General features: G+C 37.0%; 1 protein-coding gene across 1 annotated transcript; it reads left to right on the top strand.

The window, feature by feature from the left end:
- The first annotated feature begins 724 nt into the window (after positions 1–724).
- LOC135690202 (phosphoserine aminotransferase) lies at positions 725–12829 on the top strand. The gene is made up of 15 exons (XM_065207685.2): positions 725–885; positions 2115–2175; positions 3339–3408; positions 3958–4043; positions 4541–4599; positions 4709–4763; positions 5906–5983; positions 6796–6890; positions 7638–7701; positions 8254–8312; positions 8790–8836; positions 9173–9228; positions 9885–9957; positions 10531–10662; positions 11128–12829. Exons 1-15 carry the CDS (start codon positions 826–828, stop codon positions 11231–11233), a joined length of 1101 nt encoding a protein of 366 aa, XP_065063757.2. The 5' UTR covers positions 725–825; the 3' UTR covers positions 11234–12829.
- The last annotated feature ends 375 nt before the right edge of the window (positions 12830–13204 follow it).

Here is a 13204-nt window from a genome sequence, read left to right as displayed (position 1 = left end):
TCTTATTATATCTTACTGTTATCATTCAAACTTAGAATCGTCATTATAAACACGTCAAGTTCGATACATGGCTCGATAGCTTGCCCAAAGTTCTTTCCATGTGTCCTTCAGCCTAAAATTGTTTAATTCTCATTGCTGAATTATAAAATATTGCGGTTGACCATTCATTGTTATTTAGCCAAATTAACTTGGATATTGTATATTAAGTATAGTTATGTTAACCGGTATATTGTAATTAATCAATTTTATGTTGAAAAAAATATTTTGAGTTTGAGTTTCAGTTTTTATTATTGACTTGCAAAATTTTCGCTTCGAAATGAAAAGGCTTCGAAGCAAAGTTTTTGAATAGCAACTTTATTTAGCCACTCAGCTCCAACTTCAAACAATCTCTCCCCTTTTCCCTCTCCCTCCAATAATCCCCGCCCCCTCCCCCAACGCACTTCCATTTACCTCCCAGCCCAGAAATTCGTACAAGAGGATCTGAGGTAACGCCCCAGCGAAGGAGCGTTTTTTCCCCAAGGCCGACAATTTCTTTGACATATTTTCCCGTTTAACTTGTTTCAGTGTTTACAATCAGAGATAAGAACACTTATTGTAACCAGCTAGCCAATCAGAACCAACTGCTCACATGATCACAAGGATGATTCCTATGGTCTACTGAATAAACACTTTTGGTTTTTAACCAATTAGAGAATTGTGATCACATGTATATAAACCCGCCATCTCGTTTCATCACTTTATCTTCACGAAGGTATCCGAAGCAAGACGAAGGCAGTTCCAGGATAGAAATTTTGTAACTCAGTTCGTGAATAAGAGAAAGAAACAATGTCAAACGAAGAAAGAGTGATAAATTTCTTTCCGGGGCCTTCGGCGCTCCCAGCTGAGGTTAGTATCCTTATAGTTTTTTCAAACCATGTGAGATTTCTCTCATCCTAATATGGTTGACATCCAAATATGGCCTACGGACCTGCTAATATGGAACAGGCCGACCTTCTGCTTTAACCTTATTTGGGGAAACGCGGAAATTTGAAAACATTTTACTCGAAAATTAATTGATAAAACTTAAAAATGCAGATCTAATGATTTTAGATTTGGATTAATAAATATTTTAGGATTTTTGTTGTTCGTTGCTCCAGGCTATAGAGCTGGACGATCGGCCCGACATGTTTGTCTTCGCTTTTGGAAGGAAAATTTTGAGTGTTGGTCACATAGAGATTGGCCTAGATACGACAGGGTTCTGTTCACGACAATTTTTCTTAATTCTCTTGATTTTTATCAAAGGAAAGTGAATCTAGCTAAAGTTTCCAAGAAAGTTTTCCTTTTTATCGGGCCCATGGAACAAGAATTTACAATCACACTACGTGGCAAAATAATTACACCATTGTGTGCAGTCAGTGTGCATAACAAATTTTTGCGTTCGGAGCCCATTGAAATCCGCGGTTTTCTTGATACCAATAACAATGTTAAAGTATTATGTGTATTTAAATCTGATTTTGAGCTTAGATTGAAAATCGTGGACTGTTAATTTTTGTTGAAATTTTCTCGGGGTTTAGAATATGGGACACGGGCAAAGCTTTTGGACCGAATCGACCTTTGTACCTAGTCGATCCATCATGAAATTAAAAGACTCTTTTTCCATATCAGAAAATTTTTGCCTCGCAAAATCTCATTCTGTGAAGCGTGGATAATTCAGGAATGTTTGAACTTTTTGCCTTCCCTATTTACTGAATTTTATCTAACGTCTTAAAGCGATTGTTTTATATAGCAGCTTGTTGGAAAAATAAACTCTGCTCAATCTTTGCGAGCCTTTAGGGAGTTTTGGAGACGCATTTTTCCTCTTGGAGTTTTTTGCTTAAGGCCTCTTTCCTCAAATGGGGGGTGTCAGCTAATACAACTGGGGAAAAATGAACAATTTCTAAAAAAATTGACAATTTGGTGAAACAAAGCTGTTTCATTGCCCTAAAGTTTCCAGAGATTATTAGTTGCCCAAACTGCACATTGTCATTACAAATCTATTACTTTTAATTCTTTTTATTTTGTGTGGTTTTTAGCCATAGTCTTTCAACCACAATCATTGATAAGGTCATAAAACTCTGAAATGACTTTGTTTTTAGGTACTTCAAACAGCTGCAAAAGAAATGCTCAACTACAAGGGTCTCGGCTATGGTGTCATGGGTGAGCCATTTATTTTTACACCATATAACCCCAATGAAGGTTGGAAAGTGAAGGTAACCCCAATGAAGGTAGGGAGCAAGCAGGCCTGGCCATTTGAGGGGGCCATAGCTCCCTTGCTGCCCTCCAGGCTCTCCTCAAATGCTGGAGGGGAGCTACAGATTGCTCCCCTAAATTGTTCTTAAAGAAGATTACCCTCCTTAAAGTCAATTTTCCTTTGTTTCTTTTCTTTTTTATCTACAAATAGCTCACCTGAAAATTACTAGGAGAGCTGTTAACTGCTCCCTTGCTATTAAGTCTAACAGCCAGGCCTGGGCCAAGGGAATATTTGAGGTCCAAAACTGCAATTTTTAGATCCCACTTGACATGGAATGTCCCGAATGGTTACGCTGCTCCCCCCTTGGCAATTTATTTTTACACTGAACCAGGAACTTCTGTCACAATAGCATAGTGTCAGGACAATACCATGACAACCACTGGTTACAATTAGCCACTAATTAGGGGATCAGAATAAGGAAACCTGCCAATGTAATTTAATGACCTGCAAGACTGGAGACCATGGCAGCTCCATTATTTTCTGCAAAATAAAAGATATTTTTTGAAATCTTTTTGTTGTGAATCTTTAATTTCCTTTGCCCCCCTTCCAACTTGCATCAAAGGCAATTTAAGTCAAGACCTTTTGTATTCGAACAAACCCTTTCCTTTGGTGGTTGCAGGACCATTGCTAGCTATTGTGCTTAACATGGGGTGCCCAACAAAGGGGTGCCAGGGGCCCCCTACATTTTGGGAAACACTAGAGCTTTTTTCGAAATTCTTTGTTATGATTGTTAAATGTTCCCTTGCCCCCCCCCACTTTCCAACCTGCATCAGAGCCCATGAATTGTGGTTTGTCAGAAAAGTGGGTGAGTCACCCTCTATTTCCAAACAAGCTTAATGGTTTGTTGATAAAGCAATCCTAGATTGAAAAATACTCATCATTTTGAAACAGAATTTTGTTTTGAAGGGGGGTGTCACATACTCCATGCTTCCCCTCTCATTCCTCATTCCATGCCTTTGATGTAAAAAGATGGCCAATTTTTGCTTTGACTATTGCTGTAGAGGATTGAAATTTTGCAACATTGGAGCAGGGCCTGGAAGAGTAACAACTTGTTCATTTTGTTTTTCAGAGATGAGCCATCGTTCCAAAGAGTTTGTGCAAATTTGCGACAATGCGGAACAAGACATTAGAGATTTGATGTATGTTTTTTTGAATTAGCAATTTGATAGTAGCACAACTAAGCACATGAAAAGCCATTAACATAAAACGTTCAACATTGTTTAGGAGGGAGGGGGGCCTGCATGCAATATCTAGTGAAGTTTTTCAATATTGCTTTGAAAAAAGCAAGCATTTCAAAACGTACTACATAAAGCTTTTTTCATCTGACGCTCCTCAGAGTATAGAACGCCGGAATAAGGGTCCGAAATAATAAGATGGGAAATATATACCCAGTTGCAGATCGAAATAGGCCAATCAGAAAAACACAACCACACAACTGACAAAGTTGGCCAATCAGTGCTGTGCGCCTATGGAAAATTACCACTTTTTTCTAGTAATTCCTCAAGGATGGTAGATGCTACATTTTCTGTCAATTTTCATGGTTGGGACATGCTAGCTTTTATCACACCATATTGAAAATAGTATTTGTTCTTTCAGACAGCTAATTTCAAACTCCTATGATTCAAACTTGATTCTATGAGTTCCTCTATTCTTATATAAACTATTTCAAACCTTTGTTTGTTATTTAGGTCTATTCCAGACAACTACAAAATCATGTTCCTGCAGGGAGGGTGTACTGGCATGTTTGCTGCTGTTGCCCTGAACTTTCTAGAAGGTTCTTAAAGTTTCTTTTCCATTTATATTTTCATTTTATTTGAAGCTATTTATCCAAAGAGAAAGCCTTTCTTGTTTCCTGTCTATTCATGTAAAAGAGCCCTGACAGACAAGGATGAATTGCAAGATTATTTAAAAGCAAAATGATGCAAAGATCTTCTCTTTATCAGTTCCATTAATAAAATCCAGAACTTTGGAAAGTCGTCAGTTCAATTATTTGATACAAAGCAACAAAGCAGAAGGAGAGCAGCTTGTTTAACACAGAAAGGAAAGAATTTTGTGACACCAATTTGGGATTCTGTTGCCTCAAAATAAATTTCCGTTTTACTTCTCATATATACTTGTGCAGAAAGTATTTATCATGCGTGCAAATCAAAATGGATTTTAGTTACCATTTTGCTTGATATTTGTTTTTCATAAAAATGTTTTGAACACACTTTTTTAGAAAAATTTTGTTTACCAATGATTGTTGTTTTAATAATCTATCTTTGCTTTTAGAAGGGAAATCAGCAGATTATCTAGTTACTGGCACATGGTCGGACAAGGCGGTGATTGAGGTAACATCAAATTCTAAATTACGTTGCACTGTTCATTTTCCCTGTTGTTATAAAGAGAAAGCAGGACAGTATAAATTGTTGCTAACTCTTTGTATTTTGAATTTTTCAGGCTGAAAAGTATGGGAAAGTCAACAGAATTTTTCCAAAGCAGAGCAAATACACAAGTAAGTGCTCAAAAGTTCTTACTAATACCTAAAGATTGGGAATCAAGCTGGGTGTAGATTGATTCCGTAAGCAGGCCTTGTGAGTAGCAAAAAGCAGGCGCACAATTGTGAATCATCAATAACAAAAGTTTGTTTTCACATTTAGTTTTTACACAGCAGAAACTCTCTAGTTGCACGCTCAGTCAAGCTCCTAAAACTTTCTAGGTGCAGCGGAGGTGCTCTCCGTAACTTCTCTTGTTACTCCCAAAAACCTTTTTGGGTGTCAATTATCAAGTCCCTATACTTCAACTTTGCAAACCATTGGTTCACAGCAGTTCTGTTGATAATTGTTGTTACTTGGAGTGTTTGCAAGAACAACCTCAATTGTTACTCACCTGGGGCACAAAGATTCATTGCTAACAGGACCTTTCTGACTGAGAAGTCTTTTTATAGAGGAATTCATTGAATTTACTCTCGTCGAAGTCTATAAAAACAGTTGAAAAAGCCAGAATCAAGGTTTATTCTTTTAAAGTTTCCATTTTGAGCCTGAAATCTCAATCATCGTCAAATCTCATTAAGCAGCCTTTTGAGGTTGATACAATACCAAACCATGAGAACTGTTTGTCAAAGGATTTAAGTTATTCAAAGGATTTAGGGACTGGATTTGGATTTAAGTTATTCATGACGATAAAGGGATTTAAGTTATTCAAGTTACCATATTGTGTAAATCATGACCTTTTGATATGGTCTGCTTCAGCAGAGAAATCTATGACAGACATAAGTCCTTTAAATCAGAGATATTAGTTTCATTTAAAGGACTTATGTCTGTCATATGTATTTTTGTATTTATTCCAGATTTTGAGAATGGTAAAGCACTTGAAAGATTCTTAACACGTTGTTTTACTGTATTTTCAAGAAGCTCTGTCACTAAATGGGATCAAGATTTCTATAAATGGCTTCATTCCCAGACGGTAGTGTCTTGGCTCCCCAATTGCACAGCATTGGCCTCCTTGACCTTTGATCAGTAACCTTTCACCTTTGACCTTTGAAATGTTAGTTAAGAATGAAATTTTGATGGCTCTGCAAACCAGGTGAAGAAATATTTAAATGAAATTTGTCTAATGTTTTGTTCTTTCTATTTACAAAAGCGTGTTCTCTTATAGCAATCCCACCCAAATCAGAATGGAAATTTAACAAAGATGCAGCATATGTCTACTATTGCTCCAATGAAACTATTGGCGGTAAGTTTCTTAATTTAGAAGTATAAACCCTGTAATTCTAATCAAGGATCTATGTATACCTTAGATAAATCTCAGTTGTTAGGGTCACAAACAATAGATACAAGAATGTGAGGCTCGAGTAACCAACACACATGACAAAACTTTCGCTTGAGAGTGTTGAGAGAGACCAGACCTCTGTAATTCCAGACATAAGAATCAAGAGATGTTGTCACCTTCTCAAAACTCAGAGCAAAAAGAAAACACACATACTCAGAAGACAAGGCAACAAACAACAGACCTAAGCACATGTAGTTTGAGTCAATAACATGACTAAACTTTCAATCATAGTTAGGAGAGTTGCCTGGTCTCTGTAATTCCAGGCATAGGAATCACCAGGTATGAACACATCCTCAGCAGCTAGGGTCACAGACTACAGATTCAAGGCTCTTGGATTCATGTCCCTCCATTGAGTTGCTAGCTCTCTATAATTCGCAGTTTAAGAATTGAAAGGTTGTGTGACATCAAGAGGAAGGAATTAAACAATGTTTGATAAGCATAGCTAAACATTGTCCTAGAAACTACCTTTGGATCATAGGTAGTAAATGCAAATTTCAATTGAAGACCACCGAATCATATTTTTCTAGCAAGTCTATTCTTCTTACACAATAAAGCTTTTATAATGGTGTATTAAAATGTAATTCTTATAATGTTTTCTTATTTTTTGAATTTTATCTTGGTTTATTTTATCTTAATTCATTCCAGCTGTAATTCAATTTAGGACCCATCCTTAGCTCTCTACGTAAGTGATTGAGAATTATGTCTTTCTTCAACAGGGATTGAGTTTCATGATATTCCTGAAACAAATGGTGTCCCATTGATCTGTGATATGTCATCTAACATCATGACAAGGAAATTTGATGTGACAAAGGTATATTGCTTGAGTTTTTACCGAAAATTTCTAGTACAATTGTTTTGTAACTATGTATCTGGTGATTGTTCAGTGGACATAGAACAAATCCGAATGTAATTACGAAACATCTCTCCTAAGAATGTTGATAGACATTGGGTCCTTTGACGTAGATTCCCTTTCTATTTTTTGTGTGTATAATTGTCCAATGGCAGAAACTGGTCCTCTCTGAACTATGTCCCATGTATCAAGGAACATGCAACATGGAAAATATTGTGTTAGTATCCTAGTCTGCAATGTGAAGAGCTTTGTGCCACTTGCAAACCCAACAAAATAGGACTAAAAATTGTCCTTGGAACTATAGAATCATTGGATTTGTCTGTTAATCAGCTCTCTCTTTTTTGTTTATGTTTAGTAAAAACCTAACTTTAAGAAAAATTGATTGCTGCACATTTTGTTCAAGTAGGTTTTTAGGGCGGGCCCTTGAAAATTTTCGCTCACCACACATTTTTGCAACAGATACATTCAGGCAGTCAATTTTGTTTGTCGTTGACCATAAATTTTGAAGTTTGTAAGAAGTGCAATAAATTTGCCCACTATGACTATGAACACTACACTCTTTCACTGTTCATCACAAAATCGTTTTATCACTAAACAAAATGGCTATCATGGCAGCTTAGAATTAGGTATGGTCTAGTGGAATACTAATCGAGTTCCTTTTGGTGTTTTGGAATTAAGTTTAGTAACAGTTTATACATTTGTTTGTAGTTTGCTTGCATTGTTGCCGGTGCACAAAAGCTTTTGGGTCCAGCTGGTGTCGCCATTGTCATTGGTATGTAGCATATAATTTTCATTATGATTTATGAAAATTTATGTTGATTTATGATATGATTTATGTTTACCTATGAAAATTTATGTTGAGTTTTAATATGATTTATGGTTACCGGTCTCTCATATGGTGCAGTGCAGAGTGGAAACAGCTCATAATAGGATGTGGTTCTTACCAGACTATATATGTACAGGCATATTGACTGAAGAGGAATACTGTTAACTGGTCTGTTGTTATGCACGAAGAATGAGTACATTAAGAGGAAATGTAGTGGGAGGCTCTTTACTTGGTACCTTGCTTGTAAAGCATTCGATGCCGTACAGGATGGTTCCAAGTCGCAAATACCAGGCATTTTATGTAGTTTTTGCTAGACTATTTGTGTACAAAGCATATCAAATGATGAAAAATACTGTTTACCTGTCTGTCATAAAGTGCTCGAAGACGTATAGGCAAAGCTGTACGCACGTTTGATGTATAGAACAGGACGGTTCTTAGTTGCTAAGTAGAGGCACAAGCTTGTCACTTGTCTTATGATGCGATTAACTTTGTTTGCAGTGCGAGAAGACATGCTTGGTAAAGAAAGAAAGGAGTGTCCAACAATTTGGAATTTCAAGGTATTGTCAAATTCTTTCGTAAATGTGAGCTGCACACTAGGGGGAAAGCATACACGCGACAATTTGATTTGTAAGCGAAAGTTGTATCAGCCAAAAGGACATTCCTCTGAAGCTTCTCTTTCAAATGCACTACCACCCAACATTTTGAAAGTTTTTCAAGTTGTGGGTGGTTGTGCATTATCATTCCTCTTCTCTGATCCTTACTGATCCTTATCCTAACCTTAACCCTATTATTGTTTCGTATGGATGCTAAGAATTATGTTGATGCATCAGCGCCAAATTTGGTCTCTTGTATCTTTGTGCCAACTGCCTCTTCAATGTGGCAATAACGTGAAAATTTTGTCTGGAAATATGCATTATTGCCCATCCTCGTCGTTGTTTGTCCATTTTTTATTTGACAACCCTTAACATTGTTTCACATTATACTGGCAAAAATTCTATCTATGGTGTTCTTTATATCCTGTTTTTTTGCTTCAGAAACAAGTTGCAATGGAGTCGAGACTTAACACCCCACCTTGCTACAGGTATGATTCATTCCAAACATTAGCATATATTAACATAATATGAGTTTTCATAGTATATGTTAACATAATCTGTGAGCGAATTTGGTTTATTTTTTTGGAAGATCATCAAACATTCAGTGCGGGGTCAGGAGTTCTCTGTAGGAGGCACATATGAAAAAATGTCTGCCAGATTCGTTTTATGTATTGTACCAAAAATATTTTTGTTCCAACAAGTTTTGTTCCCTTGTTCTCTGACAGGAGGTCTGAACCCTCTATGCCCCGCTGTGGCAAATTCTCTTTGTAATTGTGGACGTAAAAGTCTCTGAACTGAAACCTGCACTATTTTTCTTCTTTTAGTATTTACATTACTGGTTTGGTCTTAAACTGGATGAAACGACAAGGGGGAGTTCAAAGTTAGTATTCTGATGTTTTATAACGAATAACATCTGCATGACATAATATTACATTTGGTAATAAATAGATATTGCAATAAATAGGGTCAAGGTTAGGGGGCTTTGTCCCTCGCACTTTTGCTGAACTATGATATTCAGGTAGTTGCATCAAAGATAATGTGTGAAAAACTGCCATAAAAGTTTGTCCATTTGTCTAGAGCCTCCCCACTCCAAAATGTGTGGGGAGAGGAGGAGGGGGGAGAGGACTTTTCTTGGAATATAATCAAAATTCTCTCATACACGATTTGAAATAGGGGCCACTTCTCTTGTGACAGCACAAAGACAGTTGCGGGTTCACACCACTCCCCCTGCCCCCTCTTTGCCCCTCTTGGGGTTATTCCACTGGCTCAGAGTAGAGTGGTGTGTTTTCCGGCGTCCCTGATGTGATTACCAGGCAGCTGTTTAGTTTGATATGTCTGTTTTTATGTTTAGTTCAGAAACTTATAAATGTATACATGGATTGATGTACGTCACAAAACCCAATACAAATCTGAAATGGATATCAGTGTTGCTTTGTGTTGAATCGTGCAATTATCATTATACTTGATTTGATATAAAAGTTTTTGAATGCTTGTGACATCGTTTTAGGTTTATCTCAATTTGTTTCCTTTTTTTAGCTTTCGAAGAAAGAAACGCAAGAAAAGCCAAACTGTTTTATGATACCATGGAAAACTCGAAAAGCTTCTACAGGTAGGTTTTTACATATTTCAATACACAGAGAGAAAATGTGAGCAATTGGAACTTGAACCTGCGCCCAACGGTTTTGTACCTCGTTTGTCTTGTGCAGCCCACAACAAACAGTTAAACAGCAATCTTCAATACTCTGCATTTATTCATTTTGACTCATCAAACTATAATTCTATGTTCAATTTTTCGCAAACCTTTAAAATTACTATTCTTGTTTACGTCTTGCCATTTAGTATTCCTGACAAAATATACCATAATTTTCTTTATTTGCAGAGGGCTACTTCCGTATGAACGTCTCTCTGTATACTTTCTGAACCCTGTTCTCCAATAACAAATGTCAATTGCTTAGGAAAACCTAGTAATTGTCAACAAACTGCCAAATTGTTTGCAACTTAAAAGTAGTAAAAAGTATATCTGCAAAAGTTAAACCATATATTATATTATATTATATTATATTATATTATATTATATTATATTATATTATATTATATTATATTATATTATATTATATTATATCTGTAAAAGTCAAACCATGTAATGAAAATATTGTGAAATTAAAACTATGATTTTTTACAGCGCTATTATCGACCCCTGTGCAAGATCAAGAGTAAATATTCCCTTCCGTGTCGGGCAAGGAGATGAAAAGCTTGAAAGCAAGTTTGTGGCAGAGGCCAAAAGTCAAGGTCTTGATGGACTGGCAGGTCACAGGTCAGTAGGCCAAAGGTCAAACTTTGCAGATTATTGTGTCCTTTTTCGACAACCAGATAGGCCAATTTTAATTTTTGAAAGATTTGTGCAAGGATGATTCTGTGTATGTGCGACGAGCAAGAAGTTTGAATTTATGTATTTTCTGTGCTCGTGTTGCCAAACTTAAAAATTTTTAAAGACTCATTGTTAACAATGGGCCTTTGCGAGCTTGGCGACGGTCCAAACAAATGCAGTTGTTTTCTATGGATTAACCAAAATTGATTTTAGACAGTCTAAAAAATGCATTATGGGATGCTTGCGTAGCGCAATGGCTCATTGTTAGCAATGAGTCTTTAAAGATATAGCTTTATGAAATCTGTACCTTTTTACCTCTGTTGCCAAGACAAGATCATGATTTGTTGTTTATCGTTGTTCCGTTCCAGCCCGGTTTGTCCTTTCTAATCCGGCTTTGTTCTTGCTTTCCAGGTCCGTTGGCGGTTGTCGAGCTTCAATTTACAACACACTGACCTATGAGGATGTGGAACGGTTAACAGAATTCATGAAAGAATTCCAACTGACTAATCAAAATTAAATAGACCGAATGAAACCGGACTAGTTTAGAAAGTATCCGAGTTAAAAAACCGGATGGATCTAAGAAGCAACCGGGTAAAATATCAAGAGACCGGATGATTCTAAGAAGCAAACGGACATTTATTTAGAAGTCGGATATATATTTATATTATAAAAATAGAGTTATCACGTAATATTGTTTTGTGGGAGAGACTGGGTAGACCGGACCAGTTGCGGATTACCAAGGTATGCTTTGGTGTAGTTGCTTCATGAGCCTAACCTACCAACTGCGATCGAGCTTCCTCGTTCTATGCCAAATTTTATCAACTATACCCCATAGGTCCTAATAATCACAGGAGAATTCCTTGGAAAGTTCTAGGTGTCCGGCCCGGACCAGAAATTTCTAGAAACCGGTTTTTAGGTTTAAATTTTTTTGTATCCGGGTAGCTGATGAACTCTGCATGCTTGTAAAGCAGTCTCTTGATTTCGCATAAAGAGATTTTACGTCACGTTTCCAGACACGGTGGCCTAAAAGACGGATCACATACGATAGCCATTCAAACGGATTTTGATTAGCCTAAACTGGGTCCGCGGAATAGATGCTTGAGATTGTTGTTTTATTGTAAGGTATTTATACGTATTTAACCGTTTTACGAAGGTTAGTTTGTAGCTCTATTCATCATCGTGGGCAAGGCTGTTTGAAGCCGTTGTGTTAGCTTTCTGTATGGGGAAGAGGTTTCAGCGTATTGTTAAAAGGGAGTCTTTATTTAAAACTATTTCTTTTTGCTTTGTATGTTAAAGGGTACTTTCACACTGCTTGGAAGAAAATTTGTTGACTTTTAGTTGGGTATTAAACAGGGGTTAATGCGGTTGTAAACATCTCATGAGCCAACATTTCAGACTTAACAGGGTTCAACGGTACTGCTTTAAGTAGGGGCATAGATGTGCCACCTAAGGACCGTGGAGCACATTACAGATTGAAGGGGCTAAAACATTTTGGGGGGCTGAAAATGTTAAAAACAAGAGAAAGGCGAAGTTTTGTATGGTTAAAGTACATTTTGGAGATTATCAGGCAGGGGCTAAATTCCCCTTAGCCCCCCGCTTCCGCGGTCCTTGGTGCTACCCCCTTGTAGAGACCTGATTGTTATGTCCCTGATATTCCCTCTCTTAAGTCGATGCCCTCATGTTAGGGTATTAAAGGCAATTTGTCTCGTTGTGGATTGGTTAACGAGAACAATAGCTGGAACAATAGCCTAAACACGATTCCAGCGCTCCGCCATATTTTTTACAATGCGATAAATTAAAGGGGGACTGGAAACAATAAAAATCCCTTTTATTCTTATAACCAATCAACGTCGTGACAGATTGCCTTTAAATATACTGTCACTCGCTTAAAGTATAAAATTCTGCTCGGTCATTGTATCTCGAAGTTTTATAACCGCAAACTATTATTATAGATTTATATTAAACATGTTAAGAAAGCAAGTTGGCAGAATTTAATGGTTGTCAAAAAACGATAGAAATTGTATACTTTAGAATCACTTTGTTTAATCTATGTTGCATAAATTAATTTTAAGTTCTTTATAAAAGTAATCATTTACTGTTTTTTATTTTCGGAGATATTTATGTCTTTGGAGTCGTGTGTCTTCAACAAGTCTCTTAAATAAAGAGCTATTTTTCCAAGACAAAGACCATGGAAACTGAAGTTGACAAACTTTCAACAGCGTAACTGCTGTCTTTTTGTGGATGTGATTTTGTGTCCAAGGAAAGGACCAGGGAGCATACTAAAGATTAAAGGGGTCGAAAGTTCTTGGGGTTGCTAAACATGCAATGAACCAACGCAATGCGATTTTTGCATGGTTTTAAGTACATAATAGGTATTATTAGGGGCCCTTCACCCCCCTGCTTCTGACGTCCTTGTTGTCGACCTGCCTTGTACATTTTATACATACAAAATGCCTGGTGATCGAATTAGGTGTAGGCCTGGGCCCTT

This window comes from Rhopilema esculentum, chromosome 1 (assembly GCF_057945365.1).
Source record: "Rhopilema esculentum isolate cy_ngs chromosome 1, ASM5794536v1, whole genome shotgun sequence".
NCBI lineage: Eukaryota > Metazoa > Cnidaria > Scyphozoa > Rhizostomeae > Rhizostomatidae > Rhopilema > Rhopilema esculentum.
This window is presented reverse-complemented; position numbering and strand designations above follow the sequence as displayed.